General features: G+C 37.3%; 3 protein-coding genes across 3 annotated transcripts; 1 reads left to right on the forward strand and 2 right to left on the reverse strand.

The window, feature by feature from the left end:
- Positions 1-259: 259 nt before the first annotated feature.
- LOC106709052 (nipped-B protein) lies at positions 260-14,410 on the forward strand. The gene is made up of 27 exons (XM_014500712.2): positions 260-340; positions 694-806; positions 1,986-2,154; positions 2,290-2,891; positions 3,144-3,349; positions 3,467-3,698; positions 3,947-4,108; positions 4,260-4,447; positions 4,533-4,770; positions 5,157-5,410; positions 5,660-5,908; positions 6,107-6,325; positions 6,593-6,775; positions 6,862-7,611; positions 7,687-8,007; positions 8,116-8,254; positions 8,347-8,471; positions 8,707-8,941; positions 9,282-9,436; positions 9,839-10,103; positions 10,470-10,660; positions 12,478-12,674; positions 12,858-12,981; positions 13,165-13,311; positions 13,387-13,583; positions 13,964-14,147; positions 14,261-14,410. Exons 2-27 carry the CDS (start codon positions 740-742, stop codon positions 14,408-14,410), a joined length of 5,949 nt encoding a protein of 1,982 aa, XP_014356198.2. The 5' UTR covers positions 260-340; positions 694-739.
- Positions 14,411-15,835: 1,425 nt separating this feature from the next.
- Positions 15,836-17,643, reverse strand: LOC106709012. The gene is made up of 3 exons (XM_014500652.2): positions 17,450-17,643; positions 16,853-17,025; positions 15,836-16,234 (listed from the first exon to the last, which is right to left on the reverse strand). The coding sequence occupies exons 2-3, from the start codon at positions 17,018-17,020 to the stop codon at positions 16,067-16,069; spliced, it is 336 nt and encodes a 111-aa protein (XP_014356138.2). The 5' UTR covers positions 17,021-17,025; positions 17,450-17,643; the 3' UTR covers positions 15,836-16,066.
- A 1,201-nt stretch (positions 17,644-18,844) lies between these two features.
- On the reverse strand, positions 18,845-21,705 carry LOC106708996. Its single transcript, XM_014500629.2, has 3 exons — positions 21,368-21,705; positions 21,173-21,281; positions 18,845-20,973 (listed from the first exon to the last, which is right to left on the reverse strand). The coding sequence occupies exons 1-3, from the start codon at positions 21,386-21,388 to the stop codon at positions 19,085-19,087; spliced, it is 2,019 nt and encodes a 672-aa protein (XP_014356115.2). The 5' UTR covers positions 21,389-21,705; the 3' UTR covers positions 18,845-19,084.
- Between the last annotated feature and the right edge of the window lie 608 nt (positions 21,706-22,313).

The following is a 22,313-nucleotide window of genomic DNA, read 5'->3' on the forward strand; positions in this document are numbered from 1 at the left end:
ACAGTTATATCTTTTGGTTACATTACATACATTGACAAAGACACTAACAAAAACTGATAGACAATGACATTAGCTTATGGCTGATAGTTTCAAGTAAAAAGTTTACATCAGTATTGACTAATGAACATTATTTAGATTGCTCTTAAAACATTTAAAGATTAAAAACAGAAAATTGTAGCAAATATTCAATTGGTATGAATTCTCTTTGACTCACCAGCGATAAATTATTGCAGTAAACTATAGTTATTACTGGCAACACTGAGTCACAATTCCTTGATTATCTAAATGTTAGGATTATGTTTGATTTGTCCTGGATATAAATAGTTAACATAATGTTTCTGTGAGTATTTGAAAGTATTAAATAGAAGAAAAAAATTAGATTGTAATGAACAACATTCAGTACTTTCCACTGGGAGTGTCGTCCAGATGCGCTGACCTTCGTTTTGATGCACAACGCACAACAAAGCATCAAACTGACGGGTGCCCTATTTTCACAACAATCTTTGGATTTATTAGTTACTTTCGGAAAAATAATTTATGAATCTTAAATGGTATAGTATGTGAAATAAAACTTAAACAATTTAAGTGCCGCGTTCGTGAATATGAAACTATAATGGATTCGGCGGCTACGCAAACAACTTCTAATGGTGTATGTTACAATACGACAGCCAAGACTTTCTTTTTGACTTCTAGGATATCACTTGTAGTGTTGGAAAAATAAATCAAAATTCCGATCAAAATGAATGAGAGGGATATTCCAAGTGTCCCTATTACAACATTAGCAGGTGTAGCCAGTTTGACAGATTGTAAGTACTTGTAATGATAATTAACAACTAATTTCCTATTGACTTCTAGATTTTCTTAAAAATTCTGTTAAACATTATTCAAATATTATTTTATTAAACTTATCCGTTATGAATGAAGACTAAAAAAGATAATACTAATAGCTTTACAACTTAGTTACTCTCATTTCATGGACATTTGTATTATATGCAGTACTTAGCTCAAATTGTAATACTTATGTTTTTTGATAGGAAAGCAGTTTGAGTTTTAGTGGTACAGTTTTATTTTTTAATTAACTTTAATATTAATATAATTTATTGCTTCCACTTTTATATTCACTACAAAATTACATTTTAACTGTATGCGCCACAATGTTGATTTTGGGAGAGAAAATATGAGGTGCTGGCTTTACTTTTGTGACCATGGTGTGATTAAATTTTTCATTATATTATCTAATTTATTATTATAAAATAGATATAAATTAGAATTGGAATTTATAAATTATAGCATGCATCAAAGAGAAAATTTCATTTTATATGTTGCTAAGTCCTATAATATTTTTATAATGCATAATTTCTTACTAACTAAATGAAATATTATTGGGCACAGTTGTTTTCTTAATATTTCAAACTATTTATTAAAAAAATGGTTATAGTTATAATAAAGTGAAAACTGTTATTAAAGTTACTTGATGTACTTTATTAAGGATACAGCATCACACTCACAATATTACGACACCAATAATGAATTATTCATTAGTACTATTTAAGATGCTGAAATCTAGAAGAACTGCAACTGTATATGTTCTTTTATTTGCACATGTTTACTTGAACTGACTTACAGGATGTTTTAAAAAATTGTCTTTGTTTTTATATTGAACATGCATGTGTTCACCTCAAGTTGATGTTTTGTCAAGTTTATACACATTATGATAATCATAGTTGCTTAAAGACTTTCATAGTATATGAAATGAGTGGATATTTGTATAAATACCTATAGTACATTTAAAAAATTTACTTGTAATGTAATTATTTTGTTATAAAGAGTTTACACTATGGTTCTTATTAATAAGGCCTATGATTACTGCAATTCCTAATATGGCTCATATTTTCGTTATTTACACTATTGAGCTGTAATTTTTTATGTTTTATGCCATAAATGTAACTATATAAATTTTGAGATACAATACCAATATTTTTCAGTGTTACCAGTGCTACCTCTACCTACACCTTTACCGTCAACATTAAACAATAAGTCTCAGTTATTTCACCCCAGAGTTGCTGAAGAAGCGGCAATTCTACTTGCAACTAGAGATGACAACCTAGTGTCATTATTATTGGAATCTCTCATGCAAACATCAGTACAACACATGTAAGTCTTTGCATGTTAATTTTTAGTTTATCTTAATTTTCAGGTACAACATGCCATATCTTGCCATCTAGTTGGTATATCAAGAAATGTACTCTTGCCTCTCATAATCAACTAAATATGATTTTATTTTTACAGTGATTTAAAAGATGAAAGCATTCCAAATGCGGTTAGTCCTTCTCCACAACAGGATACACCAGAATTATTAAAAGCAATCCTTAACGTCAATCCAAATATATTTGACCAGCGGAACGAACAAAGAAATCACTGGAGCAATCATTTACATTCATCAAAGTTCAATGGAATGTCACCATCATCAACATTCAATTATTCATCTCACAGTACAGCACACTCCAGCCCATCCTCCCATGGAACTGCAGTACACTCGGGTCCAATTCTAAATCAACAATTGCTAGCAACACCCTGTCAGTCATCACCGCATGTCAACATGGGCTCCCCTCCCTCTCAAGCACGGCCGGGTCAACAAGTCAATATTACAGCTCAAAATAATATCTCCCCTTCATGGACTGGTACAAATCAATCCAACATCTATACAAGCCCCATAACAAACACACCGTGTACTAATCCTCAAAATGGCGGGTTTTATAGCAGTCTAGTACAAGACAATAGATTTGGTACCAATTTGAATGAAGACAAAGATCCTCTTTCCATGTCACCAGGAAACCTACAAGATCAACAAAGAGTAATGTTACAAAGTCAAGAAAAGCCATTTGAACAGGGTATGTACAAAACAGGTATTTTAATCATAATTTTAATTAATAACCTTACCTAACTTTGATACATTATATTAATATAAATACATTTTAGATAGTTTTAAATATTTATAGGCCAAATAAAATTGTACTTCACAATCTTCACATTATGTTTTAGTACAAATTGTACATATAAAGCAAATGTTAAAATTTTGTACACCCTGAATGTAAAGAAATTAACCAAAACGGAGTGAACAATAAGTAATTGTAAATTTTTAGATGGTAATGTAATGACGGGTCAGTCACCAGCACAGGCCAGTGTAGCGCCTTCCCCTCTGCGCCACGAGCCGCAGGCGCCTCAGCCGTCAATGGGCGCGCCATACGCCCCTCAGCAATCCACCACACAAGATAAACTCGAATTATCCACTAAAACAGCGAACAACATGAATAATAAATATCCTGTTGTCAAAATTGGCCGCCTTTCTGTGAGTAATTGTATTCTAATTTTTTAAATTTCATATTTTTGTCATACTTCTTTTATTTAAATCAAAGTCAACACATCTACTATCTATGTGTTAATTTACTTCTCTGTATTTTAACAGGAGGGTATTTTAAAAAAGCATGATTTCCCAAATGATGTACGATCGAGAAAAAGTAGTGCAATAGAGTCCGACTCGGATGACAATCTGCCTTTGAAGGCAAAATCAACTGTCTCTACACCTACTGTAGATAAAGAAAGAGAGGCAATTGATTTAGCTCGAGAGAGGAATTGGGAAGCGGTGAAGAGAAAACATGAAGAAGCCAGTAAAAAAGAGGAAGCTGAGGCTGCCATTGGTATGAGAATTCTTTATATACTCGTTAATAATGCATTAAACATCCATACATACAACAAAAAAACTTAATCTCTGGATCAACTGAACTGATTTTGCCTAAACTATGACAAGAAGATAGCTGATGTACGCGAGCTATATGATACTGATATTGAATACTTTAATTTTTAATCATTCTTTGACGAAGTCGAAGGCGACTTCTAGTAATTTATGATGTTGTTTAATGTCTAAAGTTGTTAAAATTTGTTGCAGTTCGACCAAAACTGCGTAAAGTAGAGAAGAGGCTTGTGCCTGTACTTGAAATGCTGTCAGTTGATGAACTAATGGAAACCAATACTTATCAGAGGTTTAGCAAATTGATTGATGCTGTATTTGAAACTATTGATGATGATGTTATTGTAACAGATGAAATGGGTGAGAAAAGTTTTTAACAAAAAAGTCTTTGATTTTCAACTCTCCTTCTTTATATTCTGTTTGAGTATGTCCCATTTATATTTATGTCTTTTAACGTTTTGGGATTATGTATATTTTTATAGTGGTGTTAAGGTATTGTTAATAATTTCAGAGGGTCCCGAAATTCCTGAAGAATTATTATTACCGCGCTATCAATTGCAAGAGTTGTGCTCCGAAGCGGCGAAATTAAAAAATCTTGGTGCTATGGAAGCCATTCCAAGTGATAGATTAGTTCGATTGTTAAGCATATTGGAAAAAAATATTAGAGCTGCTGAGAAAATGTCTTTACTCGGCGATCCTGTAAGTACTAAGCATTTTTAATCTTTATAAAATTTTATAATTCCTATAAGAATTGTTGTAAAAATATTTTATTATTAAATTAAAGGAAGACAGTGAAGAAATGCGACAAATTTGGATAGAATCAGCGCTAGAGAGAGTGATGTGTGCGTCTGACGCCTGCCTCACGGCTTTGTACATAATGACGTCACCGAGTATGCCCAAGAGGATATTCCTAGAAGATGTTATAGATAGAATTATATTATTTATAAAGTTTCAACTTAACAACACAATATATTGTGTCTATGATCCTGTATATAGTATTCAATCAACATACAAAAAGAAAGGTAAACATAATTTCTTTAATATATTTCATTTCCTTCAAGTTACTATTAGTTCAATTTATTTTGTCCAATTTTTTTTTTGGAGGTGAAACCAATAAAAGTGAATCTGATCTAAATTATCCGCTTGTACCAATGTATTTATTTAAATGCATACTATTATGACTTATTGTTACGTCTTACAACATTTGTCTACACCTATATTGAAGGCATTATGTGCTTAGTTCTTATCTTACTATTATAAATATTAATATTATAAATGCGGAATGGATGATGAATGGATGGATGTTTGTTAGAAGGTATCTCCGGAACGGCTCAACGGATCTTCATGAAATTTGACACAGATACATTTGACATGATAAACGTAGTATCTATAAAGAAATAATTCGCAGTGGACGGTCGCAAGCGCCGCGGGGGTGGGGCGGGTAATGCGACGCGGCGCAGCGGGGGCGGCTCGGGGTCGAACCGCGCCGTGCGCGAGCTGTACTCGCACGCGCACGAGTGCGTCACGCTGCTCGCCGAGCTGTTCGCCGCGCACCACCTCACCGACACCACGGTGCTGCACGCCTCCACTGTGGGAGTGTCCCCCTTCTTCGTTGAAAATATTAGCGAGTTACAGCTGTCAGCGTTGAAGCTTGTAACCACGGTGAGTTTTTTTTTGTATTATGTATGGTTGGATTCTAAAGTGTACGCCCAGAAATTTCACTTCCTTTGAGAAATTAAGTAAAATTGTTAGCTCAGTTAAAGAAGAAATTGCTGATTTTTCTTTCTATTAATAATTTAGTGTTGAAATATTTAGGCTTCTTTAAAAAAATTAAAATGTTCTTATACCAGAAATTGTTTTTTAAATTAAATAATGAATAACTTCATGATTAACTATTTTTTTCTATTTTAGATATTCTCAAAATACGAACAACATAGACGACTGTTACTGGAAGACATATTGGCGTCGATAGCTAGAATTCCGAGCTCGAAGCACAACTTGCGCTCATTCCAGCTGAGCTCGGATCAGCATATACAGATGCTGACGGCGCTGGTTCTGCAGCTGGTGCAGTGCGTCGTCACCCTGCCAGAGACCATGTGCAAAACACAAGACAAGGATAAGGACAAAGACAAGGAGCACAGCGAAGCTGACAATAAAAAAGTAAGTACACAAAAATTATACGTCTCCCATACACGTACCCTACCGAAGTACTCCAGTCTGTCCTAAATCAGGTGTGATAAAGCCTTAGTCAACCACATTGGCCTTTCCCATACACTTATATGAATTTTCTCTGAAAAGTTTGATTAGATTCTGATTACTATTACAAAAATCATCTAAATATTTTTGTTTTTATTCCAGCAAGTAGATAAAGATCTTATAATTATATCTAAGTACGAAGCGGCAATTAGCGTAGGTGGTACATTTCTGACGTCATTCCTCAACAAGTGCAGAAGTCGATCGGAGGAGGTAGATTTTAGGCCTCTATTTGAAAACTTCGTGCATGATCTACTGACCACTGTTAACAAGCCCGAGTGGCCCGCCACTGAACTACTTCTCAGTCTGCTTGGAACTATGCTGGTGAGTTGAACTAAATTATAATAATGCAATATTATTTATTTAAGCAATTTTATACAATTAACACATGAATAATATCTGTAATGTAATAAACTAATCTACTTGTGTCTTGGATAAAGTGTAAATGTTAAAAAATAGGTGTAAATAATAAAAAAAAACAATGTTTACTGTAGTTCGAATTGCAATAAATATAAGATATATGTTGAAATCAAATTATTACAACTAAGTAGTTATATTAAGATAAATGTAAATGAAAATATACTTGTACAGGTGAAGTACATGTCGGACAAGTCGATGGAGATGTCGGTGCGCGTGGCGTCGCTGGAGTACCTGGGGCTGGTGGCGGCGCGGCTGCGGCGCGACAGCGTCCACTCGCGCGCCAAGCTCAGCACCATGGACGCCGTCGTCAGAGACATACGGGCAGAGGAGGAGAAGGACGTCGGCCACACGCAGGTACTGTGTTCCAACTGTAGCCGATAGTTAGACAATTAAGAAATTATTTGTACATAGTGTAATATTATGTATTATTTAATCGACAGACCACCACATCCGGACTGGACGAGGATGAGGAGAGGACTGAATTCTTACAGCGAGTCTTATTAGATTACTTAGCGATTAATGGACAAAAGGACCAAGCTTGGAACTGCGCGCGACATTTCTACATAACGCAGTGGTACCGAGACATGGTCATCCAGCCCAAAGCATCGCCTACGAAAAGGCCGAAAAATAAATCGAAGAAGCGATACAAGGACGAGACCAGCGACGAAGAATCCGAGCCGGACGACGACAGCGACAGCGGTATAAAGGAATCGAAAGCCGACAAGAGACATTCCTCGAGCGCCGTCATGTCCGCGGAGAAGTTCAAGACGATAGAGCGGCGGAAACATTTCTTTCTCGAGAAGATCCGACCGTTCAGGTACCAAGGCGGGACTCAGGTGCAGGTGATGCAGTCCTATATCGACTACAGCGGGGCCGAGCTGATATCCCAATATCTCGCCTCGAAGCGCTCCTTTTCGCAGAGTTTCGACAGATATCTGCGGAAGATTTTGGTGATACTTTGTGAGAACACGATAGCCATTAGAACGAAGGCGATGAAGTGCTTGACTATGATCGTGGAGGCGGACCCCTCGGTGTTGGCGCGGCCGGACATGCAGATCGGCGTTAACCGGTCCTTCCTCGACCAGTCCACCGCGGTGCGGGAGGCGGCCGTCGACCTTGTCGGAAAGTTCGTGCTCAGCAGGCCTGACCTTATAGACAAGTACTACGGCATGCTTTCCAATCGAATATTGGTAAATTTTTTTATTTTTATTTATAAATGCAATGATTATAAAATTCTATATATCTAAAAACTATTCGCCTTTCAGGACACCGGAGTCTCGGTAAGAAAGAGAGTGATAAAAATCCTGAAAGACATTTGCATCGAATGTCCGGAATTTCCGAAGATTCCGGAGATATGCGTGAAGATGATTAGACGTGTGAACGACGAAGAGGGCATCAGGAAGCTGGTAATGGAGGTGTTCCAGAACATGTGGTTCAGTCCGTGCCCCAACACGTCGCGGCCGGGCGCGCTGGACACCACGGCCGCGGCCGCGGACCCCCTCACGCGCAAGGTCCTCAACATCACCGACGTTGTCATATCCTCGAGGGACATGGGCCTCGAGTGGTTTCAGCAGCTACTTACTAGTGTAAGATACATTTTATTTTTTATCGTTTTTTGCTAATTCTGGAACCTGACAAAATAACCTTGACAATATACGTAGTAACTTTAAGTCATGGAAATATTGATTTTTTAGTTATTCAAACCGAAGGAGGATAAGGAAGATTCAACAAAAATCATTTATCAGCCGCCGAAATCACTTTTAGTGGCTTGTCAACAAATCGTCGACTGCCTTATTGAGAACTTGCTTCAGTTAGAAGAAACCAGCGCTGATGGTAAAAATTTACATAAATCAATATTAATATATTATGAGAAAAAAAATTTTAGGAATAAAATAATTACAACAAATCAAAATGTCTATTTTCAGGTACTGGATCTTCGCAACGTATTTTGGCGTGCCTTTCCACGTTGCATTTGTTTGCAAAAATCCGGCCACAACTTCTTGTTAACCACGCATTAACTTTACAACCGTATCTCAGCTTAAAATGTCAGGTATTATATTTTTCATGTTTCCTCGTAATTTTATTATTAAAAAAAAAATAACTACGGGCTGCTTTCTATTCTTACAAATTTATATTCGGGTCCAGATCGTATTTTCTTATATTGCAATAAATACATCTACTAAAAATGAATAATCAACTTTTCCCAGTTCCCGTTTCTCATGTATTTTATTTAGATAATATTTGTTTTAGTGCATTTATAATGAAATATTTACTGTTGTATGCAGAATCAATACGAGCAGCAGATAATGTCGACGGTGGCATCAACACTGGAGCTGGTGGTGCCACTGATGGAGCACCCGAGCGAGGTGTTCCTGGCACAGCTGGAGGAGGACGCAGTGAAGCTGATCCTGCAGCGAGGGCAGCTCGTCATCGCCGCCTGCATCGCCTGTCTCGCCGCCATCGTCAACAATCTAACGCACAATTATAAACTCATCAGAGACGTCTTTAATAAATACCATGGTGAGTGCCATTTGAAATATCTATTGACGTGACGGCAAATGGTATGAGTCTCTCTTATGACGTCATGCCTACTTCATCCCGCATCTAAATCGCTGTCGCCCGCGACTCCGTACGCGTGGAATTAAAAAATATGTAATAAGTAGCCTATGTCTTCTTCCAAGCTATGTTCTACATCTGTGTCAAATTTCATCAAGATCCATTGAGCCGTTCCGGAGATACCTTCAAACAAACATCCATCCGTTCATCCATCCATCCATCCATCCCTCCCTGTGTCCTTCTGATTGTTTCGCTTTCATATTTTTGTTTGTACATAGTAAATATATCTGTTTGATTGATACAGGCGTACTGCTGCAGTGGAAGAGCAGTTGGCAGCGCAATCCGGAGCTGACGCGGTCGTTGCCCTCGCGGCCATACTTTCGCCGCGCGCTCTTCATCGTCGGCTTGTTACTAAGATACTTTGATTTCACTGATAACAAAGTTATTGAAGGATTGTCGGTACGTAAAAAATGACGATGTTTTTTCAATTTAGTATTAGCGTGCTCGTCGACTATATTTGTTTATCGCCAAATTTTGACATTAAAAGTAAGCGCTTCACAAGCAGATTATTGTACACTATGAAGAATTCAAAATGGCCGCCGTCACAAAATGGCGGATGACATATTTTTGTACAACCACCCTAATATGGGTATCAAATGAATGAACTTAAAATGAATCTTAAAAGTAGAAAGTGAATTTAATATTTTTAAAATTACTTGTAAATTCTCTAAAATTGTTCGTTATGAAGATCTCTTTTTAGAAAGTCTATATGGATGGGATTTTTGAAAGACTATAAATGTAGAAAGATAAAAAATCTATTTTTACTTACAAATTAAAAAATAACATATTTTTGTGTGTTAGAGTGACATAAAAGAGCAAGTGTTTGGCACACTAATGTTCTTTGTGGGCCTGGACGACGAGGACTTTGTCTCGCACACGCTGAAGGCACTCGGGTCCGTGTGCGTGCGTCACTACGAGCTCATGTTGCGCGCAGACCTCAAAGAGTTCTATCACCAGCTGCTTACTTCAGACCTCGCGCCAATCGAGATGAAGGCAGACGTACTGAAGAACATAGAAATGTATCTACAGGAAGAGGAGCAGAGGATGATCAGACAGGACAAAGAATGTAAGCGTTTAATAGACATTTATCAATTAAATATTTATTAAATCTCTAATCTAAAAGAAACTTTCCTAAAGAAAGTGATTTTTTTTATTTATTTAAATATTTAAAACAAATGCGTCATCCTTTAAAGTTATATAAAATTGGACCGAATTATGAAATCTCTATTAATTTTTAATTACGAAATTGACCTAAAGTTAGTTCCCATTTGGGAATTTATCTCTTTTTGATACTGATCAGTTCCTAGCTTATTTCATTAAGCATTTTTGTTTAAATTGATAACAAATTCACATAAAATCATTAGTTGGGATTTTTTTAAGTATATCATAGTGTCGGTGTAGATATTTAGACAGATTGTACTAAATTTGTCAGGGTCGAAACGTTCAAAGCACGAGAACCTGAAGGAGATGGGCGACGTGTCGTCGGGCATGGCGTCGACTGTGATCCAGCTGTACCTGAAGGAGATCCTGGGCTCATTCCTGCACCCCAGCACCGTGGTGCGCTCCAGCGCCATGAAAGTCGTACAGCTCGTGCTCGCACAAGGCCTCGTGCACCCTGTACAGGTATGCTCACTGAACGATGCTATATTTTGTATACAAGTATATTGACAGTGGAAACCCACAGAGCTGGGCATTAACTCGTTAATCCGTTAATCGTTAATTAACGAAGTTAACATTTTGCTTAACGGATTAACTTTTAAGTTAACTTCAAAAAGTGTTAACGCTTTTGTTAACTTCCGTTAAACTCAACTTCCGTTAAAAAAGTCCGTTAATCGTTAAATTAGAAACTTGGAGACGTGCTGTCATTTTGTTTAAATAACGTGCCACGCCTCACTCGTAAGTTCAACTATGTTGGGCGACTGTCGGCGACTCGAATGGTGAACGAACGAGTTGATAATTGATATATGTGAAGTTCGCGTGCAAGTGTAATGCATCAGAGCATCCGGGAAAGACGTGACCAACAGGACCAAAACAAAAGAAGGTTCGAAATTGTATATTTCATTACGAGTATATAAAAGCAAGAGTATGTAATAATAGCCCACATTCCGAACGCTCTTCGTCCCTACAGTACCCTCAATCTCTTTTTGAGCAACTGTATTAAAACACTTTTTTACTCGTGCTTTTTCTTTAGCTTTTCCAAACTCGTGCGTTCTCTTTCCCAACTGTAAAAATAATGTCTACAGATTATATATATAGATATATTAGATAAAAAGAAAAAACCAACCACGAATTTTTAACAAAAAAAAAATCATTGAAGTTTTTATGATTCATGCAATTTCTAAAAAGAAGCTCCTAATTTGTTACAATATCAGATTTAATGATTTGATTCAATGAATTAGGTTAGGTTTCATTTTATTTAATTTCATTTTCATTTCATATCAATAAAAATAATCTACTGAAGACTTGGCCGTTTGGGCATAGTTCCCTTTGCCTACCTGCCTACTTGAATGGATGAAGAAAAAAAAAATCTTCGTTTGTATTCTTTTACGGTTGGCGCCATTTTTCAAACATTTTAGTTGGTTGAGTTTATTGTGTTTTTATTATTCTATTTAATTGCTTCATTTTTTCGCAACTGTATTAAAAATAGTTGTTTAGTACACGTGCGGAACTGTCATTACAACTTGTTCCAACTGTCAACCCTCACCTTCGGCTGCGCCTCGGCTCGGCTAGACATTTGTCGGAACTTTTTGCAATGACAGGCTTTCCGCATTCGTAATGAAATATACTATAATGCATTCATTCTTGTCTCTAATACTAATGTGTTATAGAATGTAAAGTTAAATTACATTTTAAACAAGTGTCGCCACAATAAGTGTGAAATTAGTGTGTATAATTTTGGTATGGTTAACTGTTAACGATTAACTTTAACTTGCGTTAAATTTTCGAGAATTTAACGCTTTAACGATTAACGAAGTTAATTTTTTAATTAACGAATTAACGATTAACGAAGTTAACTTTTCGATTAACTGTGCCCACCTGTGGAAACCCACTATTAAGTCGACTTGCATATAGTTACTATTAGCGATCCCCCGCGACTTCGTCCGCACAGCAGTAAAAAGTAGGGTATAATATGCCCGCATGCAGCAGTTACCATTCCGTTATAGTCTCCTCAAAATCGGTCTATTCGTTCTGGAGTTTACCCGGAACAAACTTGGACTTACGGAAAGACATACAGTCAAAAATTTTTAAAAAGGTTTTCGTTATCAGCTAGACAAATACATCATGTGTACGAATTTTTTTTTTATATTACATTCAAACCCTCCACTACTTCTTTTTAATTGGTAGCAAACAAGTATGAAGAAAAACTAGACATAAAAAGAAATATCGGGAAAAATCATGGTAGTCATTATTTTAAGTATAAATGATTTGAAAATTTACAGATAGTACCATATTTAATATGCATGAGTACGGACGTTGAGGTGACAGTGTCACATACAGCGGACAAGAACCTGCAGGATATAGACAAGAAGTATCCCGGCTTTATACACATGAAGGCCCAGCTCGGCATCAAACTCTCCTACCAACTGCAGAAGATCTTACAGAACAAAACTGAAACTGGAATTATAAGAGGATTTAGGTAAATATATAGATAAAAACCTCATATATTAGTATAGTAAAGGTTCTAACTAAAAGGGGTGTGTGAAGAAGTTAAATTAACTTGAGGGTTCACAAGTTGAAATTGAAATGTAGCAGCACACAGAGTAGAAACAAAAAAAAATATATAATTTGATTAATATATTTTATATTTTATGTTTTACAGGAAAAAAGATCAAGATGATCTGCCTACATCGTTGAATGGTTTTTTATACTCTTTGTTACGTAACACGAGGCCGCAGCGGCGGGCATTAGTACTGTCGCTGTTGAAACAGTTCGACGACGTCTCCGTAAGTAAAATACTATATTACATAAATTAACTTATAGGCTGCATCATTAAATGGGGAAGGATATGCATACTGGTGAAAATCATCGTGTTAAGTATGCTATAAAACTATTAAATTTCTTACTTCAAGGCAAAAAGATTCATTTTTTTTAATAGTGTTTGTTGCAATGTTTTTTTTTTTTTTCAGACGGCACCATTAGATCAAATGTTGTACCTGGCAGATAATCTAAGTTACTTTCCATATCAAGTTCAAGACGAACCACTTTTTATCATACATCACATAGATATAATTATATCCACATCAGGGTCGAATTTACTACAACTTTTTCGTGAGGTGAGAAAAAAATCTTACAAAAATTGCTTTTATATTGTACTGTATGTAAATATGTAACTACTATTTATAATGCAGGGTTTAATAAAACCGAATGCGGAGCAAGAGAAAGAGCCCCTGGACGAGGAGGAGGACGAAGAGGAGGCGGAGGCGCTGGTGGTGCGACTGCCGCACAATACGCGGCCTCTGCGCGACGCCATGCGCCAGGCGCGCGGCTGCGTACTGCTGCTAGTGCTCAAGCAGCACCTCAAGCAACTCTATGGCTTCACCGACGCGTCAGTACACACAATACATTGATGCAGTCACATGATAAAACATTTTTAAATTAATATTTCTATAATTAGCTGTCTCCCGCGAGTCCGTTCGCGCGGAATTTAAAGAAAACTTAATAAGTAGTCTATGTGTTCTTCCAGACTGTTCTACTTCTGTGCCAAAATTCATCCATCCATCTAAACATTCGCATTTGTAATATTAGTTAGATTTATTCTGCTGGACTTATCTAACCTCTCACAAGTAAACAAAATGTATGGTAATTTACTCCATTTTAGAACGAGGTTTATACAGTTATTGGCAAATGTCTTTGTATATTGTAAACTCATTATAAACGCATTTTTTAAAGATATGTCAAAAGTCAGAATGTATTTTTCTTTTTTAGAAAAATCAACCAGTATTCGCCATCGGAGAGCGTGAAGATGTACGAGAAGGCTGTGTCGCGGCGACTCGCACCGCTGTTCGAGCCCAAGGTGACGATCGCGCATCTCCGCGCCGCCGCCCTACAACATGACGAGGATGAGCTCGACGACGACGGCCGCCGCCGCCTCGTCGACGACTACCTCGAGGTAATGTATACAGATTATCATTGTTAACGGTCTCAATGTTGCAGATTTCTATGAATAATGGTAATCACTCAACAAAAGGATAATCAATAGTCATAAATATGTAAATGTTACAGTTCAAGCAATTGATGCTGAAATTCGACCCCGAGGAGGAAGAGGAGGAGGAGGCGGGTAGCGGGGGGGCGGCGGCGGGAGCGGCGGCGGGCGCAGGCGAGGCGGGGGCGAGGCCGGCGCCCGCCGCGCCCCCGCCCCCTGCAGCCACCTAGCCGCTGCCGCGAGCCCCCCACGCCCCCGCACACGCTGCCAGTGCGCTCGGCGGACGATGACGTCACACGGCCTGTAACACCTGTGCCGCGTCACACGCTCCCCCGGCGCCGGCGCAGTTGACACGGAGCGATGACGTCGCACCTCCTGCATCTGTCGCCGCCGGCCTGCGGTAGTCTCGTCGATCGAGACGACGCGACGCCGCGAGTGTCGATAATAGATTATGACGTTTATAGAACAAATATATTCATCACAACTTGGTGGACTTATTCGTGAGGACTTACAATGGATCGGATCGCAAGCTCCTTGCGGTGGGAACGTGGCCGATGTCGGCCGCGGGCTAGTGCGCGTGTGTCTGTGTTATGTCGTGAATTGTTCGCCGTCGGATGATGGACGATTACCATACAAAAATTAGAAACGTTTGAGCTCGTCGCCCGGCCTCCGTTTTATTTTATTTTCGAAATTGATTTATTTATTAAAGGGTGATGTGTTGCACCGCGGAGGGAGGGCGCGGGGGTGGCCGGGGTGGAGCGGCGGCCGCGCCCCCCGCGCCGCCCTCCCCGCGGCTGCTTCGGTCTCGTGACAGCGGCAATCTTAAGTTTTCTTTAAGTTATATTTGAGAAATATGTTTTTGTTTTATATTAAAAGTCTCGTGTGTAGATAATTTTTATGAAGAATATAAAGTATATGTAACACTTGACTTGACTTTTTTAAAGTATTCTTTTTATTTCTATTGACATCTCTGATTCGCACTATTAGTACATAGGACGCAGCCTCGGGCGCGCGGCCGCTCTCACATAGGTCAATTTCTTATTGTTTAGGGCCTGTTACATATAAAAATATTGCATAATTTTTATACATATTCGCGTTTATGTAACATAGAGTTATCTATTATGTCCATATGAAAGGGTACTGCAATAAACTGCATTTCAGTGAATGAAAAAACATTAAAGTTCTGAGGTTAGATTTTTATAAACATTTTTTATTGAACCCTAAATAATCAGAAACGGTTCCTATTGCCCATATACAAAAAATACATACATGAGGTTGCGGCGTACTCCTCGTGTTCATTAACAATATAAAAAGGGTATTTCGTATGGTAAGTGAAAGTAAGGAAAGAAAAAATAAAAACATTAAAAAATTAGAGTCAATCCAGTTTTAGCTTTGAATTTTGCAAATTATTCCTTAAAATCCTGCTTCATTTTGTGTGTGTGTGTGTGTGTGTGTGTGCGTAGAAATTGTATCGTAACTTAGTATAAAACCTTCCTGTTTCTGTCCGTCCCCTACTATATCGATTAAAGGTATGTTAAGCATCTGTTACGCGGATGTTTATGGGCAGCGGTCGCTTCTCATTTGATACCTTATGAAAAAAAAACGTAAGAAAACAACAATTAAAAAGTTTAATTAAAAATGAGTTATAAAAATACACCACTAAAGTTGGATATAAAAATATACACAAATTATATCATTGTTGTGAATAACATATCAATTATAGTTTTGTTATGTCGTTAGTATGGTCTAAAGGCGTTCCTAACTGGATTTCCATTGTCGAGACATTTATTATAGTAACAAATCATCATCCCTCATTCACTTTGGAAAAAAGATAATATGTTGTAATACATGTTTCGGCAGTGGAATTGCACGGTTATAAGTGATAATTATTCAAATTTCTTCCGTCTGTCATCGGAAACTGCAAATTTATTACAAAGGAAAAATATGAGTGTTTCTGATTCCGGCTTGACTTTGCCTTCGGCTATCAGTCGGCGCAAGTTGCGTATTCTTTGCGTGTGCGGGTACTCGCGGGAGCCGTGTTGCGACTGAACTGACTGAAACAAATAAACAAGTTTTGTGACAGACAATTTTAGATTAGATTATATAGAATATGGTACAAGGTTCAAATTCTACGCGGTTCGTGGTCAGCTGGGAGCACAGGTCGACGCAGTTGGTTCAGTAAACACAAAGCGCGCGCTTAGATGTGCCCTGTCCAAGTATCCCTTTAGGTCCGGCAGATACCTAAAATTGTAGTTAAGCGTCTTGTCTCGTCGGCCCATTACAAATACTACGATATTTCTCTATTCTATAATGTCAAACCAAACACAAGATGCTGTTGTATACATTACACTTATATCCAGCTCTGGATTATATTTTTCTAAATGTAATCAAGCGCTAGATATAATCACTGGACTGAAATAATGTAAACTAAGCATTAAGTAGTGTTGGCAGTAAGATATCTCGTCCATTAATGACGTGAGATTGGAAAGAAGGGTAAGAGTTCTGAGAAAAATCACGAAATATCACAAAGTTTCTTACTTCACGTTCACGTTAGTTTACGAAGGCGTTATGATAGACGCGGTTAAGCGTGGCGAAGTGAAAATATCAAACAGTAGTTACAGTTAATATTTGTCGTGTGATGTATGAGTGTAGTAACTGCACAATTTATTTACCTGTTCAGGTTCGTCGCTCTTTTGCGCAGTATCTTTATGGTCATCCCACATGACAGGATGCCACGCGCGACGCACCGGCTTCTCCGGCGGAAGGAGAGGTCGCGGCGGCCTTAGTGGCAGACTGCGTACGTCCAAAGTTTCTTCATCGTCTGAGTATTGTTCCGCCATTGAAACTATAGAGTAATAAACGATTATAATAAAATTGAAAAAACGAATAAATGTAAAAAAGATCTTCTCTAGCAAGATCGAAAAACAATGACATTGTTGTTTTGAGTATTTCAGAGCTTAACGATTTCCTACTATCACGTCATTGTTGTTAGTCTATTTACAAAACAATTTACTCGACAAAAATAAACATCTTGTAGACGACGGGAAACCACAACGCAATAACTTTTTTTAATCAATTGTGTCTTGGCAAACAATCAAGAAATCATTTTTCACAGTTGATCGATAATGCAACGTTACTTTGTTTCGAAACAAATCAAAAATTACTGTTCAGATTTGTATAAACGTGCTGTAATTTTAGTAGAGCTTTCTTTATTTCGATATAGTTAACTAAAGTTTAGAATTATGAAATAAAGTTAAATGGGTACTTACTTTTATAACACTAGATTAAAACACTAAATTGGTCCCACTCAGAATAGAAAAATTACTGTCTTTTCTTATTCCTTAGCGATTGCACGTGATGTGTTAACAACAAATCCGCTTTATAACTGGCTACAGATCTGAAGCGATTTTATTTATAATCGTGGCAAAGCGGATGGATGCAAGGGTAAGTAACGACTGAAATTAATTACTTTCTGCGTCTCTGTGAGGCTGCGATACGCCCGAGAGTGTTCCTTGCTGACGTACGTTGGACAATGACCAGTAAAAATAAGAACACAAGCCGTTATGTTCGACAACTAGCACGCTGACCGGATACCATGCCAACAATTTAGATTCGGCAACGCTGAACTACTTTATGAACCTAACATCGATACCAAAACAATAACGCTTTGCTCGCATTATGTCTACATCTCCCAACATTTATAGATTCTAAACAGTAAATAAAATAAAGTTATATGAAAGAATGAGTGAAGATATTTTTGCACAATTCGATAAATAATGATGCTATCGCAATCTTAAGAATCTCATGATAAAAGAAGTTACCATAAAACATTTATCATATTTTTGTAGGGTTACAGCTACGTTGGTGGCTTATGATTAGGCAATACGACTCGCTTTATAACACACTTCTTGAACAGACAGCAAAAGTTTGTACGAATATTTTTTAGGAACAATTACTAACATGAACCAGATTACCAGACAAAAATTTATTCTAGAAACACTTGTAATGTGTGTAATTAGCGATTGCCTTTAATTAGATAAAAAAAACTAACTTATATCTCGTTTAGGAAAAGTTATTTATAAGATTTTTTAATCTTGTTCATTATTCAATCTGGATTTCTCGGGATCACGAAAAAATCTCAATTATCTCCTCCGAATTTAATCGGGTTAAGTATCAAACTGTAGTCTATTTTGACCAAAGATTCAAAATCTATAAGTTTTTAATTACTTTTGAACATGTAAAAAGTATTTGTGTTATCAAAATATATCGAAGCGAAGTGGAAAATTCTATTTTATTATATAAAGACGGACAAATAGACGAAACACTAGAATGTATGTACGTGAATAGCTCACAGACAACGCCAGGCACCGACCGCTAGTATTTTTATACCTAGCACGTCATAGTCATAAAAATAATAAAATGCTGGCTAATGTATGTTACATACAGCTTTAAGTTTTTATTCACATGTAATGGAACGTTGTTTGTCTTTAAAATATTTATCGTCGCACTTGAATCATTTCAATACGGAACAATGTTTTTTTTTTATATTTAAGAAGAGTATTATTAAAGTAAATAAAACACTGAAATAAAAGAATGTAATATAATTTTACACGTAAAAAGCCTAAAACTAGTCAACAACAAATTGAAAATCCTGTAAGGATTTCATTCAACTAACAACTGCATCTTTCATAATGCGTTCCGAATTATGTATTTGTGGTCTCGGTCTATCTCTCCATTAGTTTATTTATTTATATTTCTTTTTTATAACAAAATCGTTCTGTGAAATCAAATTACATAACAGAAATTAAATACGCCTTAATTTCCACTATCGAACTCGGTTTCTTTCAATAGACATGCTCTATTAATATTCTACGATTAGGCAACATTTAAAGATTTCTTACTATTTACGCTCCCGCAACAAATTCATCGAAGAGAGATTCATGTTCTGACCTCGAAAGCATATATTCAGGAAGAGAGACGCCTAACGCTGCGCTATAGCGTGGCATGGTCTCCGCCCAGAAAGCGCCCTTGGAATCGGCTCCGGCGAATTCTTCGGGCGGCGCTATATTAGTCTCGTCAATAATTTGAGCATTTAATTCTGCTTGAGAACCTTCATTTCTCTTAACTTTATGCGATTTTACAGGATTTGGAACCGAAGCTATGACATCAGGTACAACCGCTCCGATCGGGCTCGAGGCCGCGGCGAAAGTGCCCTGCGAAGCTTTCTTGCGCTTCAATTTCTTGCCGTAGTCGCTGTTTGCAACGACATATGCTGCAGACTTAGCCGGGGCACTAGTCACAGTTTGACTTGCTGCCGCTTCGTTTCCATCGTCGAGGGTAGCGGGTTTAGAAGTAAATTCTTTGACCTCTTGATACGCTAAATGACTTTGTTTCGGTGCCGATTCAGATACAAACATGCATTCCTCATGTTTTAAACCATTTTTATCGATACATTGGAAGCAAGTCATGCCGTTCTTATGCACTTTTTTACAAGCTGATCTATCTTTTTTCTTAAATTCTGCTAATACATTTTCGACGTCCTTCTTTTGTTCGGTGTCAGTATAAAATCCAGGTATGGCTTTCTTATAATCATAGGGCTTGTTTTCTTTGCTTTCTTCAGAATCATTCTGATTTTCAGCAGCTCTTAAAGCTTCGCTAGGTTTGGGCGCTGATGTGTGCACATAGTATGATTTATATTTTCCTGAATTGTCATCGTCATTTTTGTAATTACTGTATGGTTTTTCTTCGTCGCTGTAGTTTTTTACGCTCGATGCGTCCTTTTGACCGTCGACAAGTTTTTGAGATTTTCCTGGATTCTCTTCTATTTGAGTATTTTCGGGTTCATCCGGTTCATCATTACTGTCAAATTTTCTTTCTTTGGAATAAGCATATTTATTATTTTTCGGTTCGGCAACATACGAACACGATTCATAATTTCCACCGGTTTTTGGGTCCTTACAAGACATACATGTCATGGTGTCTTTCTTTACTTCCTTACAGTTCCCTGGATTTTGTTTAATTTCAGCAGCTTGCTTTTCAGACAACTCTTTTATTCTTTCATATTCTTTATGATCATAACCGGAATCATAACTGTAGGGGTACTCATAATCCTTTTTCGGATTTTTTTCTTCTTTGTAGGCACTGTTGTAGGGACTTTCATCGAAGGCTTTGGGTCTGGAAATATACTCCGCTTTATAGTTGTAAGGGTCCTCATCTTCCTCGTTGCTGCTTCTTCTTCCGTTTTCTTTTTTCCTTCCTCCTGCATACCGTCGAATTCGGGATGGTCCTGTAATGTAAGGATGTGCCTTGTAGTTTGGTTCGACATCGGAGTTATCTACCAGCTCCTCTTTGCGATAATTTACTGGATGCGCTACTTCGACGTTAGTAACTGCAGGCTGAAAATAAGCCGCAACCGAAGGATCTTTTCTCAAAGTTTCCAAAATGTTTTCCCCTTCTTCTTTTTCTTCGGGATTGAAGACTTTGTAATTTGCATCATGAACTGTCCTTATATCGTATCTTAAAGGACTCGCGAGTTGTCCTTGAGCTGTTAGTTGGGCGGATGATCTTTGCGGCAGTGTTAGTTTCTGTGATTGCGGCTGGGGGTAAAAGCTCTGACTAGCGATAGGATTGAAGCCAAAGTTTGAAGCGGCAAACACATTTTCTTTTGGCGCTAGACGAGTGTGCAATGAATCAATAGAACTACTAACAAGAGAATCAAACAATCTAGGATATTGACTCTTATCGGCGTTTGCTATTGCCGCGGCTATGGGGTTCGAAGCCAAAGTAACAATGCCTGAAAAAGTCGATTATTTTAAATACAGAACAATAGGTGTTGTCTTATAGTACCATAAATGAAAAAGAATAATTAAAGAAAAATATTCACTTGAATTCGCAGATTTATTAGATTCGTCTACTTGTGAAGATATACGTGAGCGGGGTTAACAACTACTTAGCATTTCCTAATCGTTAGTTACGTTAAAACAATAATTTACCCGAATCTTCGGAATTAAAGATAGGTCCAAAATCCAATGATTGCACAAATCCGGTGTCACTTTTCTCTTCATTAGAATAAACTCCAACACACACCACCCAGAGTATTAACTGCAACAGGAATAATGCTTAATTGTTTACAAACATAATTATTATTTTTTATAAATATTTTCCACCTAACATATAATTAAATGTACCAGTTTAAGATAATACGCCATTTTATATGTTGGGTTTGCACCCAAATAAACTATTTAAAAGGAAGCAACTCCTCGGCGAGTCGAGTCGTTGTCGGGTTTGGTTTGAGATGAAAGTAACGTCATGTTACGGCAATGACAAGGTTTTATAGGCAACATTATTGCGCAGGTGAAAGATCGGCGCAACCGAACGCGCGCTGCAGTGAAGCGTATCGCCGGACAATGTCCGCTTGCCCCATCCGCAGGCGACAACAAACTGCTGACTGCTAAGCTCACCCACCTGCAATAAAGACTACTTCAAGACTTACCACTTTCTGATACTTTCGACAGGAGACGACAGATCTTTCCGGTAAAACTGACTAACCAATAGTTGCAGTGCTGCAGTCTCTACAGTTTTTTTGAGTTTGCAACGGATTCTAAAGCTATGTGTTTTCAGACATACAATCGATTTCAGATTTTATCAATTTCATTAGTCAAATTATCTATAATGTTACTCTTGTTGTCTGTTAGGATATTTTTGAGTAACTTTTATTCCAACTAAAATCACCAAATGAAACGCCAACCAAAATACAAGAACTACTGTTAAAAAATATTTAAAGTAACAACAAAACATCTATCGTAAATTGATTTCCATGGTTTTATTTCATAAATTATGTATTTATAACCATTAAGACATAATAAAGCAAGTCAACATTTTTTCCTAAAGTTAGAAAACTGTAACGAAGTGTTTGTTCATTCGCAACGACTGATCAATTTTAACTAGAAAGGTTTTGAAACAGATAATTTACGCAACTCTTTTTAAACTGTTTTACATAATTACGCCCTAAGGGAAAATTGATTTCACTATTGCGACAACAATCAACATTTTTTACTAATCGGGTGCATTGAACTTTAGCAACCTTTATATTAGATGTTTATAGTGATTTTTTTTTCGATAATTATACGAGTA

The sequence above is a fragment of the Papilio machaon genome, chromosome 4, assembly GCF_912999745.1.
Source record: "Papilio machaon chromosome 4, ilPapMach1.1, whole genome shotgun sequence".
In the NCBI taxonomy this organism is placed as follows: domain Eukaryota; kingdom Metazoa; phylum Arthropoda; class Insecta; order Lepidoptera; family Papilionidae; genus Papilio; species Papilio machaon.

What these genes read in the sequence shown, in the direction of transcription:
- LOC106709052 (XM_014500712.2), top strand. Translation starts at nt 740, where the DNA reads ATGAATGAGAGGGATATTCCAAGTGTCCCTATTACAACATTAGCAGGT. An exon ending in TGTCTTTACTCGGCGATCCT is followed by an intron (nt 4,448 to 4,532) that starts GTAAGTACTAAG and finishes ATTAAATTAAAG; the next exon opens with GAAGACAGTGAAGAAATGCG. An exon ending in AACAGTTCGACGACGTCTCC is followed by an intron (nt 12,982 to 13,164) that starts GTAAGTAAAATA and finishes TTTTTTTTTCAG; the next exon opens with ACGGCACCATTAGATCAAAT.
- LOC106709012 (XM_014500652.2), bottom strand. Translation starts at nt 17,020, where the DNA reads ATGGCGGAACAATACTCAGACGATGAAGAAACTTTGGACGTACGCAGT. An exon ending in AGAGCGACGAACCTGAACAG is followed by an intron (nt 16,235 to 16,852) that starts GTAAATAAATTG and finishes TATTTGTTTCAG; the next exon opens with TCAGTTCAGTCGCAACACGG.
- LOC106708996 (XM_014500629.2), bottom strand. Translation starts at nt 21,388, where the DNA reads ATGGCGTATTATCTTAAACTG. An exon ending in TGGCGTATTATCTTAAACTG is followed by an intron (nt 21,282 to 21,367) that starts GTACATTTAATT and finishes TTCCTGTTGCAG; the next exon opens with TTAATACTCTGGGTGGTGTG. An exon ending in CTTTAATTCCGAAGATTCGG is followed by an intron (nt 20,974 to 21,172) that starts GTAAATTATTGT and finishes CGACTTTTTCAG; the next exon opens with GCATTGTTACTTTGGCTTCG.